We start from the raw sequence: 21,414 nt of genomic DNA, 5'->3' as shown, positions 1-21,414 counted from the left end.
AATTGTTCTTACTTTTCAATTAGTTGTTTTGCCTTTAGCTTCTAACCCAAAAGTTTACCCTCTTCAATCTTGGTTTTGAAATTTTCTATTTTTTTAAACAAAAAATTGACGCGAAAAATTTAAAGCCGATCAATTAGAGCTATTGATTCGAAAATTGAATAGTTGTGTTTTTGGAAGTATGTGGTGTTATTTATATATGTTATATGAAATGGTTTGGGGTGGAATGCCTCGCGTATATTGCACCCACATATTGTTTAATATTTTGAAAAATTTCTGTTAAGACGCTGATTTGAGCGTCAACATCAGGGATTTTGTAAAACAGTCGGGGGATTTCAAGAGTCGAAATATTACGCCGAGCTCCATGACACCCGACCGCGCATCGCGGAGTTATAAATTAGGGGAGCGGGCCGCTCATTGCCCTCTCAGAGATTGAATCGTTTCCGGTAGCGCGGGGAATGCTCCTGCGTATTACCAGGACATTACGTACGCCCGTTGCCCGTTCGGATCAACGTGAATACAGCGAGTCTGTGGGCCCCTCTTCCGCGGACTCCCACTGCACCGGATCAGAACGAATCATTAAAGCTCTTTGACGGAGAATGGGGCGCACGCGGGCACCGGAAGTTTCGACGTAGTTTTTTACCCCCAAGATGAAATGCCGTGGAGTCCCTGGAGCTACCGGCGGTGGGTGCCACGCCAGTACCGAAATCGGGACAACAAGGATGATATCTAAATCGACAACCCGGCTCCTATTGCGCCCACCGGAACCAAACGAATCCGGACGATCGCCCGAATGATTTACGACGGGAATAGCCCGATTTTTCCAAGTCACTATGCGCTTTTAATGGGAAGTGACGAGGACGAGGACAAGGACGTATACCGTATAGTCATCCTCCGGAGATTCACCATCAACGCTATTATATATATTACATATAAGGGCATGGTACACGCCCGAGTTTACTGCGCGAACAATTTACGGGAATTTGATCAATGCCGTTGATGTCTCTTTTTTGCCAAAAATCGTCTTGCCTCACCGCAAACGTTAAGAGATCTGCACAAAATCTGCGGTATGTGACATGTATCTTACCATGTATCTTGAATGAGGACAAAATATTTTGCATTGAACCCTCGTCGTTTAGCCAATAACATGTTGCTAAATTATGAGGTAGTTTTTGAAATTCGATTTTATCAATCAACCTAGCGAATCGGAGAAAGTTTTGGTGTTAGCAAAAATCGCGATATTTCTTGAGAAAACAATGCGTCAAGTTAACATACAAAAGTTTGCATCCTACCAAAGAAAATCTCATTCAAAAATCCGATACGCAAAAATCGATTATGAGTAATTTCCCAATCTTGGTTATATCTTGAAGCGATTTCTGTAACAGCGTTGCTGTATACGGTATTCAAGTGAATCGCGATGGGAATTCAGCTAATTCTGTACCTTTAATATACCTACTAGTGTGAAAATGAAGTATTCCTTTGAATGGACGATATTCGTTGATAATAATTCAAAGGCGCCTGTTTGGTATTTGGGGGGAGGGGGATTGTGTGTGGGGGAAGAAAGAGAGGGATAGAAAAATAGAAAAAAGTGGAATAATCTATCGTTAAAGAATTATTTGAAAATCTATCGAAAAGGTCCGCGCTGGTGTACTTAGCATAATGCGTTTTGGAATAGGTTACCGTGCCGCGAGAACTTTTGACCCTGCATATGATTTATCCTCGTCCCGAGGCCTCGGGAATTGAAAGGAAGCTGCGGAGATGGACCCGACGCGAACGAAGGCGAGACTCTGGCTGACGGGATAACATCCTCGTATCCCGATCCCCCAGGAGCCCATTGATTCGTGGGGCAAACCGAGCCCTGCAGGAAAATTTTGCCGAGACGGAAGGACAGTGCAGAGGGAGTACAATGCGCGTCTTCAGCGGTTGAAACTGATCCTCGGGACAGCATTGTGGGTCAACAAGAGTAAAAAATTCAAAGGAGTCGAAGGACACCCCCGCCGGGGTGCCGTGGGCAGAATTCGGTACAAATTTCACCCCTAAACGCGCAAATAAAGGATAAAAGAGGCCAAATTAACCAGTGAAAGCGGCATAAATCAAAATATTAGAAAATACAACCCCTCGGCGAAGTTCGTGGAGTGAAGCCGAGTCGAGTAGAGTCGAGAGGTGAGGGATTTACGAGGTTCGGGCTGCTGCGAGGATGTCCGTGTAAAAGAGGGCGTACCCGGGCAGCCCGCGTCCTGCAGGATCAGTCCCCGCTACTTTTGTTTAAAACATGATCTATCGCTTAAATACCTAACTGGACGATTTATGGCTTATGGAGTCGCAGGACCACTCTTTGGTCTCCTATTTTCGGACCACTTTTTTCGGCCCGTCAGGGCGCGACTCCCCACCCACGCTTTTGAATTTTATACCACATGTCCCCCCTCCCCCTCCTTAACATCATCCCTTTATCTTCCTGCTTTTATTTTTCAAAACCGTTTCAACGTACCAAACCGAAAGTTGACACGCACGCTTTTGTTGAACCTAACGATTCTTTTATCATTTCGACACACTTTCCCGAACGCTCACCCCACTGAGATGAGCCCTCGTAGTCTAGCGTCTTCTTCTTTTTTTTTTTCTCACTCTCCACCTCCTCCTCATCATCCTTCGTTCTTTTTTCTCTCCTACCTATTTCCACCTGAGAACATCGCGGCAGGCGATCAGCGTATAAATCAAAAATATTTTCAGCCTGTAAATACTTTTACACACAAATTCATTCACACGCGCACACAGAGAAATGGTGCGACGCGTACATAACAATATCTTTCCAGAGTTATTCCTCCTTTTTCCTTTACCTCATATCCATACGGCACGGGAATAATTTACTCGCATTCACGAAACAAGCTCACCTGTTAATTGCTACCTGAAATTATAACCGCGCGTTACGTACACGTGTGTACGTACCCATACATGCATCGAAGAAAGAGAAAAATGAGCAGACGTGAAAAATTGCGCCAGCTTTCGGGTAAACACTAAAACGAACAGATTATTGGCCTCGGTGAATAACGAATTTCTCCCCTCCATTTTTCGTTATTGTTTATTCTTTTTTTCTTCTCTCTCTCTCTCTTTTCGTTGTCGGTTTGGCGTACCTACCGGATCTTTTGGTCCATGGATCGCGACCCGATAGCCCCGCACCGCACCGCACGTCCAGATATATCTCCGGGCGAAAAGTGTCTTTCCTTTTTGAAGACGCACTTTAGATGGAGCCTTCGATACAGATGCGGCTTGTAGGAACGACGAAGGCGCAGGACGTCAGCGGATAGCGGCGCTTGCCTCTCACCGCGTTTATACGTCTGACCGGCTTGTAAAACAAAAGTTAAGCCTTCAGATCGCGCCGGAGATTCTGTCAACCATCGCCACGGAAGCCGTGTCGCCTGCATAACTTAGCGCCGATCGTGTTTACAGAGCTCAGTCTCTCCGAGGTCCGGTGCGCAGTTGCTTTTCATCTCCTGGCTCGAGTGGAGCTGCATGCCCTCCTCGACGCACCGGGTCCGGCAAGTACTCGGCGGTACTCCTCCTCACGCCGCCTCCGAAGGCCTGATCTCGATCGGGATCAGGATCGCCGTTGTAATATGCGCAGGTATTCACCAGCCGAGAGCCGGCGAAGAGCTTCCAGGAACCAACCTTGTGCCAAGAAACGTCGGGGGGTTCAAGGAAGCCCGAAAAAAGACGGACGGTGCACGCTCCTCGGCGTTTCGACTTATTTCCGACGGAAGGATTTTTTTTTCCTGTTCTCTTCGCTCGAGGTCCTGAGCAAGGCTCGTTTATGAAAATTTGTACCGCCTGAATTCATTGATTCGAATAAAGTCTACGCGCTGACTGCTCTCTGTCAGTGAAAAGATAAGATCGAAGGACCACGGAGAACGAATTGAATTAATGTCGCTCTTTGGCTACTGCTGCACTACTTTGTCGTCTCTTCGAAACTGAATGCATATTCATACATACCTACTTCTGTTCAACATCGCCGGTAAGGATATGCAACCACGGCGACCTGGTGAAGGCGGCGTGACTACTGCAGCGGCCAAGTATAAATATACACTTTGTGCACTTCTGGTGTCACTAATCGGGAAGAATAAAAATCATAGTTTAGTATACTAAAGTTACTATAGTAACGGACTCGAGGAATTATTGAGACGGCAATGCTGTTCGATCGGTGGCAGACTCGTTTTACATTTTGAAAATGAAATTAACATATTTGTCGAAAACGCATTCTGAATTGTATGAAGGTAATCCGGCGCGAAAAAGAAATCGTTACTACCCGTCTAAAAAATGATGTACAAAATGAAACGGAGAATAAACTTCGTACAGAAAGCAATGAGGAACTATTGATGCCTGAGTACGTGCCTGATATACGCAAAACAGTATTTGCCTCAAGTCAGTCGTATATTTTCGCACAGGCGATGAATATACGTCTGCGAATCGAGAAAATATTCCACAAATATAATTCTAGTTCCTCGATCGGCGATTCTAGGACAGTAATATCAAGGCCAGCTACGAACATTTAACATATTGTTTTATAAACGATGAATGAACGGATTCTATTCATTTCCTTCGCAGGGATATAAAATGTTAATATACAATAACAAAACTGGCGCCAGACAATCTCGTTCAATCAAAACCGCGGAGTATCAAGGAAAACGTACCTTTCCATTTAGATTTTTGTTTTCATCGAAGAACGACTTATGATTAAGAATGCGGAAAAAAAAAAAAAAAAATGAGTCGATAAGACTGTTGTCGCGTACGCCGTTGACTCGCGTTTTCATCGCCAAGTCCACCTGGCAAGGAAGGTGTGCAGAACGCGTCTGTAGAATCTATATTGAACCTTTTTCTTCTTCTTTTTTTTTTTCTCTTTGACGTCGGGGAGACACACGATGAAAAATGCATCGTACGACGAAAAGAAAGGTAAAAAAAGAAAGCGAAAGAAATAAACACTCGGACAAAGAAGAAAAATCGATCAACCCCCACAAGCTTTATGATATACCTACCTATAAGAGCAACGCGTTGTCCTTACGTAAAGGTATCATTGCGATATGGACCAACGATACGCCCGGTATAATAGCTCGAACGATTGAATAAAACATCGGATGATTTGTTAACTCGAGAATATTGACCGACGGCGTAAGGAGACTAAAAATGTTACCGATGCATTTATGTATCTGAAAATCGGTGATCGGTCGAACGGCGTTATATTATACCTAGCGCCTTTGGATACTCGTCTATCCGTCCAGCACGCACAGATATCCATCTGTCGATTATACGAATTCGAAATTCGAATACATCTGAATCTGAGTCGGGCGGAACATCGGCTATCGCCTCGATCACCGATCGCCAGAGGACGATGGCCGTTACAATTTTTCACGTGCTGAAGCCCGCAACCGACATGCGAGGAATAATTTCGGTCACCAGTACGCTCGGGAAGTCTGATCGTCCGTTTCACCGGAGAGACAACGTTCCTCACCGGAAGTACCTACCCCGCACACGCCCTTCATTCGATATTACACAAAGTATTGCTTGAGCGGATTCCTTCATCGGAAGTTGGGCGTGCAAAAGCGTTCGGACAATTTGTTCCCTGTTCGTAATCGAGAAACCGCATCTGTAGACCTGCATCTTTCGTCGGGATGCCTGCCGAAAGAGTCCGACCGCGGTTCTCCGGCTTTTTTCAGTCCGCAAAAGCTTTATTTTTCAGAGAGTTCTTTTGTTTTACAAGATTCTGACTCCCGACAACGTCACAGGTCCCAGATGACGCTACGCTGTCTACAGGTTACCGGGAACCGTGAGCCACGGGCGGATCCCGGGCGATCGAGATCTTTGGTGATTCTTTCAAAAATCCATCCGATCTTCGCTCGTCCCTCAAAGCTTGAAAAGCTCAGAATCCTATCCAGCCAAGATCGCGTTTCGTGAGCCAATCGCGATCTTTCGCAGCCATTTTAGTTATCTCCCGCATCGCATAACGACCGTCGGTGCAGACCGCGGACGGTTCTTCGGACCGTGGTGACCAAATGTCCGAGCCTATACCCTGCAGCATTCGTCAACTTCGGCAAGGGTACATCGGTTAAAGTCGGCAGCTGACTTGCCGGTATCAATTACAAATTCGTGTGCATCGAAATGAATTCTCCTTGTCGGAACTATTAATTATTAATTTCATTCCGATATCGCCGTTCGTCCAATGCGGTTTAGTAATATACTTGTTCGCGAAACGAGGCGGGAGAGTGTTTTCATTTTATCTAACCGGAAGGTACGGGAAAACCTAAATAATCATAACGGAGGATAACAGAGGGAAAGACGTGTTTCGAAAGCAAATGTGTGGACAAGGATCGTTACGATGCAGCTGGTGCGGAGAAGAGCGTCGGCTAAGGCGTTCGGATACTTTGATTATTTTTAGGATCCAATAACTGAGTGTCAACTATCGTCCCGCAGGGGCGATGATATTACATGGGTGAGAAAAAATGATTCGAGAATACAGCGATTAGTCTTGTCTAAAGATGGTTCTCGGTCCCAGCCTCCGTTCCGTTCACAGGCATCATTTGGAACCTGGAGTTTTTACCAGACTGAAGTTAGTAACGTTGACGTGACGAAATATCGAAACTGAAATCGTTGTTTTGAAAATTTAGAACTACTTTAAAGGAGTTTAATCTTCAAAATCTGACAACACTTTGCTTTTTAAAAATAGATTGCTCAATTTGAGACGATCCTACAGTTCCGAAATAACGATTTTACCTAACAATTCATCGTTACGAACTTCAGTCTCTTAATTTTTTCCCGACTATCGGCCAGCGCCGACGACGCGCGTGTAAACCGAGGGAATTCGGCCCGGCGGCGGAGCTTTTAACGAGTTTTGCGGCTCGAAGTGGGTGTTTTGGTGTCCGAAACGTTTCTTGCGAGAGCGACACCCCGGCGCGAGGAGTCCTGTGGTCCTCTCGGGTCCTGTGAATCGCGGGGTGCGACTCGTCACGCGCCCCGTGGCGTTTCAGCGTCATCCAAGGAGCTGCTCTTCGCCCCGCGTGGCGTCGCGTCGCCAACGCTCGCCTCGTGCCTGTCCTAGAGAAAAAAGTCGAGATCGGTTAACCCGGGGCCCTGCAGGTATTGCCGCGTCGAAAAAAACCGACTCTACGCACGCAGATTGATCGTTGCGTGGAATTTACCAAAGGCCGAACGAACCTCGACCCGCAGCCACCCCGTCTCCCTCTTCCTCCCTCTCTCGCGCGCCAGTTCAACTATTTATTTTCCATTTTATCGCCATTTTTTAAGCGCGCCGGCGTATCGGGTACGGAGGGTAATTAAGTATTCAAGCGCGATTATGTCTCTCTAAGTATGACAAGGCACCGCGCGTGATGCTTGCGATTAACCGATTCCAATTAATCACGTCTACCCGCATGCAGGATCCGGCGATGGTTTGAAAAAACATTGATATTCGTCAAGTTTATAACGATTAATTACCCTTGCGACATTGTAACGTGATTCTCGATTTCTAGATTTCTAAAAACAAACTGTCAACCGTCATTTTTACGCCGCGCGTGTAACATTGCGCCTTATACTACGACGTGCAAACGAAATGTATACTCTTGCGGTATGTCCAAAGGTACGATGTGAAAACTGTAAAATTGACTAGTCAATCGCAGACGTTTCAAGTTAAATTACAAGCAGCAAATAGCTCTTAGTGTCACGGAGCTTTGGCATCTCAATTGTCGAATACGCGTCACGTCGTCTCGCGCCTTCGGTTTGCCTCCATTTTTCCTCCCTGACCCAAAGTCGTAGGTTTAAAACGTTTACCTACAGAGTTGTGCAAAAAAAGGGGGGAAAAAAAAACAAAACGACACCCTGCGGGGAGAAATTTCGGAAAACAAAGGGGGAGGGAAAGCAGCAGGTATGTAACGACTGGGCAGGTCGTCGTTTCCGAGTTTTCTAGCTTTTTGCCTAACCAAAACCATATTTCACCACTGACACCTTGAAAGGGCCTCCCTCTGGCCCAAATGGACAGACAGAAGAACCTGCGCGATGGGGCAAAATGTTACGTCCCCGAACTCCTCCGCAGCCTCTCTCAGACGCTACGAGGCAGGTTGCGACTAGCTTGAATTAGGTAAGGTCACGTTAAGTTAGCTTAGGTAGGTGCTAATAGGCCGCTATTGTTTTTCGATTATTTATTTTCGCTCGATTCACTCCCTCCAGCCAGTGTCCCTTGTGTTATGCTGCGTGTCTTGGCATTATCTTCGCATTGTCTTCGCATTGTTCCCGCAGGTTCGTGCATCGTTTTCATCAGTTCAGACGTTGCTTTGAATTAACTTCCGCGCCTTCCTGATACTCCGTTGCCAGTTCAACCGGCTCTTGAACGATATTTTGGATCTTTTCTTTTTATACGATCCGGGGGTCTTCTTGTTTTTATTCTTGATTAATTTAAAGTTAAACTTTAATCGCGCTGCACGTCTCATAATCAGCTTTAAATCTAGGCAATTGCCAGCGAACGCAACGGGCGACGAAAAAAACTTTCAAAACTGTCTTTTAATTAGCATCTCACCTCGTGATGGACGATAATGCAAGACGGTCGTCATGAATTACAGGCAATCATTAGTCGCCTTTGGCCCGTTGCACACGTGGATCCCGATTACTCGGCCCCGCGTACCGGCCACCGTATAAATTGCTTGATTTCAAATTTAGTGATCACCTCAAAGGCAACCAATCAATACCCGCTTTCCCTGCATCACCGTTTTAAAATTAAAGAGCAGGAGAATGACTGCTGAGTAGGTATCCGTTTCATCGTCTGAATGCAGGCGAAGAAAAATCAGTATTAACTTTTTTCTTAATTTGACTTTTATTCCTTTTCTTTCCTCTCTATTTATTTTCCCTTATAATAGATGAGAAGCGCGTGCGTTGGTAGACTCGCGTGAGTCGTGCGTGACGTAGTAAATCACTTAGAACTTTAATAAATGCGCTGTTCTTTGGCAGCTGAATTTTTCAAATTAAAATTTACTTGAATGATAGCTACGTCTTGTTTTCTTTTCATTTATATTCTCGTTTTTTTTTCCGCTTCTACACGCTTTTTCATGCTTGTTCTCTTTCCCTCGACACCACCGACAGGGCCCGAAGACGACCGGCTATGCACACAAATTAAAACGACCGGATTGATCGTTGCGCTTATGAATCATCGTCTCTCTGCGTCACACTCGCCATATCCGGCACCTGGTATAATATGTAGGTATATCTGGATTCCTTGCGTAATCTAACCCTGCATCTAACAGTTCGACTATATTCCTCTCGACGCCCTGCAATATATACGCATATCGGAGGAATTTCAATCGAGGCAATGCGTGATCAAATTATGCATGGACAAATTGTCCTTGGTTTGCACCGTGAGGAAGATTGATGCTTGCAGTGATCTCTGATCTCCCATTATAACTGATAACAGGATGCTAAAATATCCTGCCTAAACCAAGACTACAGGCAAAGTCCGCCAGGCGCATTATCTATACAGTTTTCGGAGATCAAGGTCCGTCCGTATCAAATTCGCAAATTGGATACCGCCGTGGCATCAGCTGCGAAAATCTCTCCATGTATATATGCACGAATTTGATATAGGTACGCGAACACGCGCGGGGCGTCGGAGACATCGCGCATATTTGTACGTGGCCAAATTAAACGAAGTGACGAGACGAACAAACGGACAGGGGGAGGCACCGATATTTCACCTGTAATTTATCACTCGGTTAGGCGGCCGATACAGACTGCCGAGAGTCGGGACCCTGAGTCTGGGTCCTAGGACCCGAGTAGACCCATCGTGCCCAGCGATATCCAACGAGGTGAGCTACGGGGCAAGGCCCGGTTCGACCCTCTCCAGTCCTCATTACCACGCCCCCATACTTCCTAGTAATTATCTGGTGGTTCGAATTCTTCAATTTTTAAATCCGAACCCGATGCCCCGAAAACGCATTCCCGAAATATCATAATAGATATAACATGGCAGATATATCTGTCAGTACCTGCCCATAAAAAGGCCCGGATCATTTCGGTCCCGTAATCGCTTAACCAACAAACCTTTTACTTTTCTTACGGTTTTACAAGATTTTTCAGGGGGTTTTCTAGATGAACTTTACCGCGCATATAATACAGCTCTTCTGTAGGGGGAGGACGACCGAGGAAGGCCATTAGAAAAAAGGGTTCAACATTTTCGAATTGAGTAATAAAAACAGCTGGAGTTAATTATCGGACAATTTCCTTGATGTTACGGACGGCTCCAAGACTTCTCTGATTTAACCGTGGTGAAAATACATATTCGTTCAAAGTGTATAAGTTACGTTCAAAAAAGTTTTCAGTTTTCAATTATAGTCTGATAAATTGGAAATTTTTTAATGCACATGCCATTCTGTTACAGGATTTTTCTTCATTTTCTTAAGCCAAAGTTTTTATCTGAAACGTGGCGAGACCTGAACATCATTGGAATAAGACCATGAATTTTTAGTGACGAATAGATTTAGATGAACTTTAGAGAATCCGTATCTACGTTCATGGTTTCCTTAGAATTGACTTATCCAAATGATATAATTACGATGTAACTGATCCTGTACTTTTCTCACCCAAAACTTTGACTCATCCCGATGCTCTCAGATCGATTTTCCACGATCGCGAATGTCAAAGTCGCGTTGAAATGAGAAGAAGAAGAAGAAGAAGAAGAAGAATAAGAATACGAAAAAGAAAACAAGAAGAGGAAGCGAAGAAATCCATTTCAGCTATTCATCTGGCCGAGATTTAATTACAAAGGACCGTGAAAAACAAATATATAGTTTCGCAGGGTGTGATAGATGATGATGCCTTATCGCGTTCCTCTTGCTGCAGGTGGCAGAGGGAGAAGAGAAGAAGCCCCGCGTGCCTTGCAGGGCGGACGGCTGACTGAGGGTGGTGAACGAAGGGCGGAGGAAGGAGGGAGGGAGGGAGGAGAGTATAAGGTTCAAGGGCGTGTTGCAGTCGGACTCGGAGGCGAGGCAATTAGGCGACTCAGCAGGGTGCCACGATTTTCGTGGTCCTCTTCTCAGTGCAGGTCCTCTTCCGTGGCTCTTCGTATTCTCGGCGTGCCTTGTCGTCCTCCGCCTCCTGCCAGCCACGGGATAACGAGCCCGCTACGCCCCTTGCGACCCGCCGGAAAACGCGTGTCCGATACATCGACGCGAGGCTCCCTTAATATTCCCTGATTTTTAAACTTCTCTGCATTCAAGTGCAGCCCAAGACTGCGCGACGAATAGTGAGATGATAAACTCGCGACAAAACGATTCAAGTATATACTCCAGAAAGATCTGACTTACAGGATGGATCATGAAACCCTAAATTCCCGTATTTATTCTCGTGAAATAATTTAATCCCGAAAAATAACCTTTCGCGGTGAGTAATGCAGTGACCTAATTTGAAACGTCAAAAAAATTTTGTTAATCGATCAAACTGCGCTTGTGAGATTCATTATACCGATTATTTACCTGATTGTCAAGCTTTCTATCAAGTGAGCGCTATTTCGGTTCAATTATCAAAAAGTTATCAAATTCCCGATATAATTGACAGCCTTCCATGACTTAGGTAAATTATGTATAGGAACACTCGATCGACTCCACAGCTATGAATAGAATAAAATGAACTTTGGTCGTGAAAGAAGAATTGTCACAAATTGTGCATATTGCATATTTGCGAGAGGAGATATTTTCCAAGCGATAAAAATTTCTCAATAATTTGATAAAATAATTAAATTTTCAACAACTCCTTGCAGTCTCAACTTTCTTCTAATGTATGCCAGATTGTAGGCAACACGTCTAACACGAGTGCAAATGCGTACTACTGCTTAGGTTTCCGAATATAATACAAGGTAGCGCCATTGATCAACGTAGGACACAACGCCATCGGTTACGACTTTGTTAACTACATATGCCGTAAGCGTATTCATTTCAATAAATAAGATAGCGCTAGGAACTGGAATGTTCTTGTTTTTTCGCACGAAAAGATAATAAATTTTATATGAAATCATTGCGCAATATAGAGATTCCCCAAAATGTGTGCTACAGTTTTTCTCTTACTGGCCGAGTAACATTGATGTTTTAAAATATAACCCTGCTGCTTAAATAAAAAAATTAAATAGTAGAATTTCCTTGGCAATCAAATACCGAGATCACAATTTACCAGAACATATAGTCAGACCTTGCAATTTCACTAAGAAAATATCAAGTATATGTGATTTTTGCAATTGCTGCTATGAAAATACCGACACTATTTTGTCGATAAGGAAAGCCATGCACCAGACACGGTTACTAATCTCTGCATAAGGTCACATCCAGCGACATTGGAACCAACTTTGCCTCGCTACCAACAGTTGTTTGATGATCGTAACGCGGTACTGCTACTCCGCCGGTAACATTGCTAGCAATGCAACGGTGCGTACAACTACTCACTGAAGCGGTACGCTATCTACCCCATAAATGCAAATCTGTCACATTTCTAGCCAACATTCTTTTACGCGTACGCAGTTTTAATCTTTGACCAGGGAAGGTTGATTAGGTACGATTTGAAAAATATTGAAACTTTGAACTTCGTCCAATTGAATGGAACTTAATTAAACTTCACTTCACCAGGTCCAAAGTAGATGTTTCTTTAGCTCTGTCTATTCCTTTCACGAATATAAAAACTTTGCCAAACTAAGTCATTCGACAGTAATTATTATTCACAAATTTTTGCTACCCTCTGTAACGTGCAACGCTAGAATTGATCGGACGCTAGACAAGGCAAACGCCAATATTCGCTCCGACAAATCACAGAGTAATGTATAGGTAGTAAAAATATCGACACACCGGTGGTAAACTCAGTTGTTTTGTTTCTATAGCAACTCTCATCGAAATTCACGGATAAATGGGAGAAAATCCGCCCTATGGAATAGTGCGAGAATTTTCTTGGGTTATCTCAACCTGGGGATACAGCACATTGCTTTATTTTTTCTACTTAAACTCATTGCCTGACTTGGTATTCGGCGATAAAGAAGAAAGAAAGAAGCAAAAAAGAAAGCTCACAAAGTAATCGGTGGACAATCAACCGCAAACAGTGTTCGCCGCGAAACGCGATGTGAAGTGCCAAATCTTTATTCCCCTTGTCAAAAAGTCTCGACAAGTTTACACGAACGAGTGTCCGTGCGTTTGATAAACTCTAAATTCTAAAGAAAACGTAAAATAAAGGAAGAAAAAAAGAAGTAAAAAAAATAAAAAAATCTAAAAATGGCAACAAGGACGAGTCAAGTGAGCCAATGCGAAATGTGCAACAAGGGGATGAAGGCGTACAACATCCCCGAGGCTGGACCACGGGGGAAGAAAGAGACGTACTCCTTCGTCAAAAGTCCCCGGGCAATTTTGCACATACAGAAGAAGTATCGCAATCCACCAATGTAAGAATGTCTCCTTCTGGAATCTATTCGCTTGCACGGACAACCGAGCCCGAGTGTCCTGCAACGAGTGGACTAAAGGTCAGAGGAAGAGTGCTGGAGATCAAGGACGAGGACGAGACGAACGACCCTAACGGTTGTGCCTCCTTGTAACAATTTCCCGTTTTTCGTCGTGCGCCATAATAATTAATACGTACGTCAGTCGTTAGTTTATCTGATGCCCAGCACTCTTGAATATCCGACTCACGCAGCTCCCATTGATCCGACTAGATGCATAGCCAAGTCACCGCCAACCTTACGCCCTCGAAATTGAGCACACTTTTCCTCGACTGAAATTTTTATCGAAACTACTGCCGGTGCAGTAGAGTTTACATATTTACGATTTAAGGGCCTCGTGATTGTATCAGTAATACGTCAGCCGTCGCAAGCTACAGCGCAACCCATCAATCCGATCAGCGCCGTGCCTAGCCCTTGGAGTACCTGGGGTAGGCTGAGGGAAACCGCCTTTTTGTATACGAATATACGTATGTATGGGAAATTCCATGCGAATCCAATTAACGTCTGACCCTCAACATTTTTGATTTCGTTCAAAATTTTTTCAGCCATCGTCCCAACTCTAAAACGCTATTCTCAATTTTTCCAGATTTCTTATTCATCCGGTTAATTATATTATTTATAAATATTCAGAGTGATTTTGAAAAGGACGTTTTTCAGAATTCTCAAAAGATTCCCAAAAACTGTATTTTCTAGTCCAAATATTTCAAGACCGGGCCTACGGTGCTTCGATTTTTTTTTCTATTTCGTTCCGTGCCAAATGTGCAGGATGAGATACTCAAGTTGTACGTGGCGCATATGTGTACGCGCTAATATTGGTTGCCATACATTTAAAATTTTCATTTCCATACCACTTTCTGCTATGCCGGTTACATCGTAACCATGACAAATACGCAAGGAAAACCGCTCTCAAGATTATTATAAATACCAAGTTTTTTGATTTTTTGAACAACAAAAAAAAGCATTCACGGCACGGCTCTTCTGGCGGCTGCTTCTTTGCCCCAGCCCTAGGCACGGCACTGAATTCGATGATACATTTCATCAATATGAACATTAGGAATGATCCCTTTGCGCTACAAGTTCACGAAATGCTTCATGTACTTACAAATTACTTTGAAAAACTGAAAAGTATGTTAGCTATGATCAGCCCGTTTGCTTGTTAATAGTTTAACAAATTATTGGCAGACGGTCTACAAAGGATTCGCAGAGTGGTGCTGAATTATTGAAAGTCGCCGAAAATATAATCCTGCCTTCATATATCAGGCATTTTCATCACACATTAAAACATTCGACATCGTGATATTAAGAGAGTACATTCAACCCTGCAAAAACATAATTTCATCGGGTGCTGGAAAATTACTGGCATCGATAATGCGTGGTACATATACTATGAGTTTGCCCGGTAGCACGAGGCAACCATATTATACACGTACGCCACTAACCGTTCCATTTCTGCGGCTGACACGAATGACCCCTAATGCCCGCTGACCGGACCTGGTCCGTGTTGTTGGTATTACGAATTTGTAAAGCTCAAACTGTGGAAGATGTTTGCGATTCAGCAAGCTAGTGACGCAGACCTCCAAAGCATTCGATCATCTCTCTGTTGTATAATTGAATGAGATAAAATCCAAGACTACGTATAACCATTGCCGTACGGTATTACAAAGATTTATGTCCAATGTGCATGAATCTCTTTGATAACGACTAAGTTGTATAAGCTTATATTTGAGAACGCTTGTAGTGTCAAAAACGAAATGAATACATTTTCGAACATATTGAGAACAGATTTGAGGAAATAAGGTTTGTTAACTGCCTAGTAGAAATTTAACGCAGTGTTTAAAAACCCTGTTCAGACATGGCAACGCGTTGTTCAGACTGTTGTATACTTTCACAATTCCTCCTACGATTACCGTCAGAATTCGTTCCGTTTTAGGCAAGTTCAAAGACCTCTCGTGCAGATGATTATCACCGACTTTACGACGGAAAGAAGCCAGTAAACCGTCGAAAACCGTGACCAATATAATCATGGTGTTTCTTACCATCAGACTTCACGTTCGTCGATTGGGCGATTATATCATATCGGTCAAATATAATTATAAAAATATCTGTACTCTTTATACGCGTTGTACCTGTGGAATGCCAATTAATCAAAAATGTTATAAGACCACACAATCATTTTGACAATGAAAGTAAAACGTTCATAATGTGTACCTCGAGTGAAACTTCTGCGAATGTTTGGCTAACGGCGATACCTGCGATTTCGTTCGCGTTTAAAGAATTCCTCGAATATAAAATAGGGGTTAAATCGAGAGGGCAAGGATCTTCTCCTCGGCTATACTATTTAAAGCCAGCAATCGGACGATCTGACTTCACCTTGACGCGTTGACCGCTTTGGTCGAAATCGAACTCTTCTCCCCTATTCTTTAACTTCCCCCTTGACCGCCTCTGCGTGACGGTATCCGTATACGATCCTTACACGTGTGCGAAGAGACATGCGCAACTGGCCAATGGTCACCGCTATTGAGTTGCTAGCCGGCCGGTAACACGCCGGTAGAAAACGGTAAGGGTACAATGTCCAGTGTGTGAACTCACCCCCGAGAGTGTTTGGCCTGCAGCGGTGGTGCAGTCGTCGAGGAAGTTTTTCGCGACTAGATCCACCGGTCTCCTAAAAAGTACGTATCTGTCTAACGGAGAGTCTGACGTATATTCTTTGTCTCGAGTAATTGGCAACGTAACTAGCAAAATTATGCCAGGGTGACTAGGATCTCTTCGGTATGAGTCTGTATTGACTTTTCCGTCATAGCCAACAGCTTCAATCTCACACAAATCCATCCCGTTTCATCTCATCATGCTTTTTATCTCTGTCAATTACACGTCAGATATTTTTCACGTCGTTCAATGTTAATCGCGGCACGACTAAGTCCCAACGAATTGATAATAATACGCAACGATGCACTCACAAAACAGTCATTGGGCATATGCCGTAGTTGGATTCATTTTTCTCTGAACGAACCTCGCCGTCCTGCGTGGTCACCGACGGACATGCCTCATAAATATTAACGCCGACGCGTCACGTAGGCTAATTTGCAACACTAGCTATTCCGTTTAACACTTGGGATAGGCAAAAAATCGATCATCTGATTGGAGCTCTGAGTTCGATCGGGCTTGAATTAGAACAGTGTTTTCCCCGCAGAGAAAATAGAAAGCGGCCTTCGTTTAAAAAATTTGTTCACGAATAAAAAATTTCGCCATTTCACTCACAAAATCCTAACACCGCCGTTACAGAATTTTATATCGTAAGTTTTTCCGCTTTGACATAAGTACGTCAGTGTCTGCCAAAAAAAATTATTTTTTTTCAAACGTGCACCAAAATTTCAGCAGAGTATCTCAAATAGAATATCTCAGCCGAATATGAGCTCTTAATATTGATATTGAGAGGTGCCTATTTTATTTTTTCCATTTTCCATTTAAATAACACGTAAAAGAAATGGGAAAACTCTTTAGGAATACTAGACAGAAACATTGGTAAAAATGATGCTAATAGGAACTCGCAATTTCGCTGAAAGTTCAGCAATACAGAGTTCCATTATTGATTTTGAATTAATTTCGAATCGACCTTAACAGGATAACCTGACCGCGAAACGACGATAAAAATCTTGATTCACTAACTGAAAGACAAAACAAACAAGATATAGAAACCGCCTTAATGGTAGCGTGAGAATTTTTTCACGCTGCCAGTATTCAATCGTCGGAGAAAAATATGCAACGCGAATAGCGTAGGATTAATTGTTTAAGGTCGCTATGCCAGCTGGCATTTCGGCGTTGGCACCCTCAAATCCGGAGACCTTCAACCTCGGCGACAAAGAACTACCAGCGTTTACCATCCTCCAGAAGGATGGCCTCGACTCTTCGCTACCTTTGCTACACGCCGAAGACGACATGGATTTCGAAATGTCGAATAAAATTATTTCTCAAAATTTGTACAACCAGAAACAGTTTAGCAGATCGAACGATCACCTGCTACTGGCGAGCCTCCAGAACCAGCAATCAAATCCGCTGAAAGCCAAGCACAGTAAAAGCCAGGGGAATCTCAATAGAGATAAGCCGGAAGTTAAAGCTCCAATGATTCTGTCGACCGAAGATTTCACCGAAGTCTTGAACGCCAAGCTACGAAAGGTACGAGAAGAAGAAGATCACGGTAAATCGAGAAAACTTTACACCGGTAACAACAATAATTTCATATCGAGAAAGCCTTTCATCACAACGGTGAAAACCGGTGAATTCCTGATGCCGCCACCGGAAGTAGCTTCTCTCCTTGGCATAGCTGTGAACAGCAGCTCTAACAGCGGGGACGATCCAAGTCCAAGGTCAAAGTTCCGGCCGTTGAACTTGCTGACAAAAAAGCCGGAAATCAGACACCAAAGTCATCACTCGAGGTGCCAAGCCGCCCTGAAGGCTACCACGGATTTCTCAATGGCTTTGGTGAACTCGGCAGCGCCGGCGTCGGAGCCGAATAGGTGGAAGAGGAGCGCGCCACCGACGCAAACGTAAGTCAGGATGGAAAGAAATCTGAAAAACTGCTTCGCATTTCGATGATTCGGTAAGAGAGGGCTTGTGTCCTGTTTTCTAGCGAACAAGCACCAATGCCTAGAGCGTTACCGAAAAAATTGGAACCGATCCCGAGCACCATTCTGCCGAACCGGTAATAGATCATTGCACAGGAGCGAGTATACTTTTCAGTTTGCTAAACCGAGTGACGATTAGATCATAGTGATTGCAGATTGCGCCGAATCGCAGTTAGGCCAAGCGGCTGAATAATTTCACGGTTTCAATCACGAGTTCAAGTTATATGTGTATCGCATAAGTGCCTGTTCCAACTATCATGCTTACATACTGCATACATTCCGCTGCACCTACGCAAGCGAGCTTTGCCAGGTGAAATAGAACATGGGATAGAGTTGAAACGGCACTGTAGACACCGTATCCGCAGCGTCATTGGCAGTGCAAAAATCGATCCCTTTCCTTTTGTTTCTTAATTTTCAAATTGCAGTGATCAACCGGTTCCCTTCGGGAACATTATGTTCGATCGTCGCGTCGTTCGCGGGAGTACTTTCGCCTCAACTCCGATGCCTGTAAGTATCAACGTGTGGGAAATCCAACGGTTCCATGTTTCCCAACTCCGGGATGATTTCAGGTGGACAGTGAACAATCGCAGGCCGCGCTTCAAGCGGAAGCCAGGCGTCGACAACTCGCGAGAAGACGGGCACAGACTCAGGCGAGTCGAGCGTTGCACTTACGGATTGGTTCTCCACCGCCGGTTTCCGGTAGGAAACACGAACCGGTGCAGACGGAAACCTACCTCGAAGAGGTTCGCCTCATTCGTTTCGTTTATAGTATAAAGTCAGTTTCCATTCTTTCTCCTGGAATTTCAACTTGACCTTCTGCTTCGTTCGATAACACATCAACGAGTCAGTGATTCGACGATATTCTGCAGCTAAATGTTTCACCGGTTAATTTCAGCTATTTGAAAAACCGGACGAATTCGACATCGGCACGCAGACCGATCACTTCCTCGATCGGCCACCAACGCCTCTCTATTGTCCGGCGAAAGTTGGAACGGATCAGTGTACTCAGATATACCCTGGTGACGTGAGTACATCTACATGAGAAGCTTATTCGGAAGCTATCCATCTTCCATCCGGCTTTCGTATACTGGGTTCGAATTGAAAATCCGACGTACATTGTCAAAGAGGCGAAAAATAATTCACCATTTGTCGAATGGTCAACTTGTAGCATTTTCGTAAAGACACAGTTAGAGTAGTCGATTAAATGATACGAATTTTTCAGTTATTCGACTACGATGTCGAGGTGCAGCCTATCATTGAGGTACTGGTTGGAAAGACCATCGAACAAGCGCTCATCGAGGTTCTCGAAGAGGAAGAAGTTGCGACCTTGCGGGAGCAGCAACGGAAATTCCTGGAGTTGCGGGAGGCAGAAAAGGCAGAAGCACAGCGTCTCGAGGAACAAGAGAGACGATTACGCGAAGAGAAAGTAAGCGCGATTGAAGAAATTTATCATCGAAACGGCCCTGAGATCAGTCTGATTTACTTTTCCCATTAACATCAACTATTCACATCATTGTTGACCTTGCCGTGTACGGTGAGACCGAAACCGACACACGTACACGTGTATCAAGGTATACGTATAATTCACTTGTAATGGCTTACTTCACCGATCGATTCTTCTGCCGAAAATGTAGTGCCGACGTCTGAAGCAACACGAGGAAGCGGTAAATACTCAGTTGGAGACAGAAGAGCGGGTAGCTGCGGCAGTTCTTCTAACGGGATACATCGCAGAACTTTTACCGGCAGTCCTGGAGGGATTAAAGATGTCAGGGTTCCTGCTGGATGAAATCAAAGCAGGTAAAACTGGAGCAACGAACCGACAACAAGGCCGATAAACGTTATCGTGTTTGACCCTTTTCAGACGTCGAGGAGGGCTTCATGCCGTGGCTGATGAAGGAGGTGAAAAAAGAGATGGGCAACATGATCGAGAGCCGAGAGTTGCTGATGGGTAAAAGCAATTTTTTTCACGTCTAATTGATCCCCCGATCACGAGCGGTGTTTTACGAAAGTGTGATAATTGTCGAACATCGACGAACCGCAGATATCATCAGAGAGATACTGGAGAATCGTGCTGAGACGTATCGTCGCCTGGGCGAAGATTACGACGCCTCAAGAGACCAGCTCGACCTTGAGGAACAGGACGAGGGTGAAGGCGAGGGCGACACTCGGGACGTGGACTTCGTCGATTACGAGCCCCCAGCCCTGGACGATGTCAATCCAGCTTAGCAGTCGTGCTACAACGTTCTATGTTCGTCCAAGTAAGTCTGGCCACCCAGTTTCGAGCTGGCACAGAGCGCAAAACGGGACCTGACCAGCAATTCGGTGCACTGACCGAGACGCCAGGTCGATGCCTATATTCAATAGAATCAGTAATTAATCGAGCAAAGATCAGCCGCGACCACTTTGACTGGCTCATGCCTAGTCCCTCTCACTATGCAGAGTAAGCCATAAGCTTAGCCATATACGAGCCGAGCACGATGGTGTACACAGCTGCACGAGTCGAGGTTTTCTCCCTGGTCCTACGCAGGGGGCGTTCGATGTACCAACGAGCGGGGAACTGGCAAGTCCCCCCGGTGTCAAATATTGGTATTTGTCCACGCAAATGAAATACCTATCAGATAGTGATTATTGATTTTTGAATTCGGACGACAGATACCGATTTTTACTAAAGTTCCATTTTTCAAAGGTGTTTCTTTCTCTTTCTCGTACAGACGGCCCTTTCTAACGCTGAAAAAATGGGATCAAGTAACATCGCGAGATTGAAGATCGCACGATACGTAGTGCCTGATAATACGTAATACCTAGTTATTATGAATAACTGTATTCAAATTTTAACCGCAAATGACTTGCTATTTACTCTTAGTTAAGCACTATACGATCGATGCATGTCGAAAAAAGAGAATAAATATTGCTCATACAATTCGACCTACTCGTTATTCTACTTCCCTTCTTGTGCCTAGAAATTGAACTGTGTTTCAATTATTTCATCATTTTTCAGACTTTTATAATAACGGTGAGCTTTAAAACCCTGACTTATTTCGCTCGTTTGGGGACACTATGAGCAAAGAACGCGTTAGCGGTTGTGCCTTTTTAAAACTATACAGAATTATGTTAAATTATATGCGTATAATTTTATAGAATGTCACCAGGTCAAACTTGAGTTAGAATTTTATATAAATTTTACCAGGTATACCCTTTTTACACGAATATTCTTTATCAATGCAGTGTTACAACTCATTACGAAGATAATACCGAGAATTGTAAGTTCGGCCCGGCATAAACAAATACGTTCCGAGTGCACTTGTA

General features: G+C 44.2%; 1 protein-coding gene and 1 long non-coding RNA gene across 4 annotated transcripts in view; one reads left to right on the top strand and one right to left on the bottom strand.

Moving 5' to 3' along the window:
• Nucleotides 1–21,414, bottom strand: part of LOC124224495 (uncharacterized) — a 160,532-nt gene that overhangs the window by 123,864 nt on the left and 15,254 nt on the right. The window lies entirely within an intron of this gene.
• Nucleotides 16,017–21,028, top strand: Rsph3 (Radial spoke head protein 3). Of its 3 annotated transcripts, none has more exons than XM_046636564.1 (11): nucleotides 16,017–16,155; nucleotides 17,279–18,030; nucleotides 18,114–18,185; nucleotides 18,534–18,615; nucleotides 18,678–18,851; nucleotides 19,004–19,132; nucleotides 19,331–19,534; nucleotides 19,743–19,905; nucleotides 19,970–20,056; nucleotides 20,150–20,366; nucleotides 20,820–21,028. In XM_046636564.1, exons 2-10 carry the CDS (start codon nucleotides 17,285–17,287, stop codon nucleotides 20,332–20,334), a joined length of 1,842 nt encoding a protein of 613 aa, XP_046492520.1. In that variant the 5' UTR covers nucleotides 16,017–16,155; nucleotides 17,279–17,284; the 3' UTR covers nucleotides 20,335–20,366; nucleotides 20,820–21,028. The 3 variants fall into 3 exon arrangements, with proteins under 3 accessions (XP_046492520.1, XP_046492522.1, XP_046492521.1); XM_046636565.1 differs by having other exon boundaries at nucleotides 16,029–16,155; nucleotides 17,264–18,030; XM_046636566.1 differs by lacking the exon at nucleotides 18,114–18,185.

The sequence above is a fragment of the Neodiprion pinetum genome, chromosome 1 (assembly GCF_021155775.2).
Source record: "Neodiprion pinetum isolate iyNeoPine1 chromosome 1, iyNeoPine1.2, whole genome shotgun sequence".
Classification (NCBI taxonomy): domain Eukaryota; kingdom Metazoa; phylum Arthropoda; class Insecta; order Hymenoptera; family Diprionidae; genus Neodiprion; species Neodiprion pinetum.
This window is presented reverse-complemented; position numbering and strand designations above follow the sequence as displayed.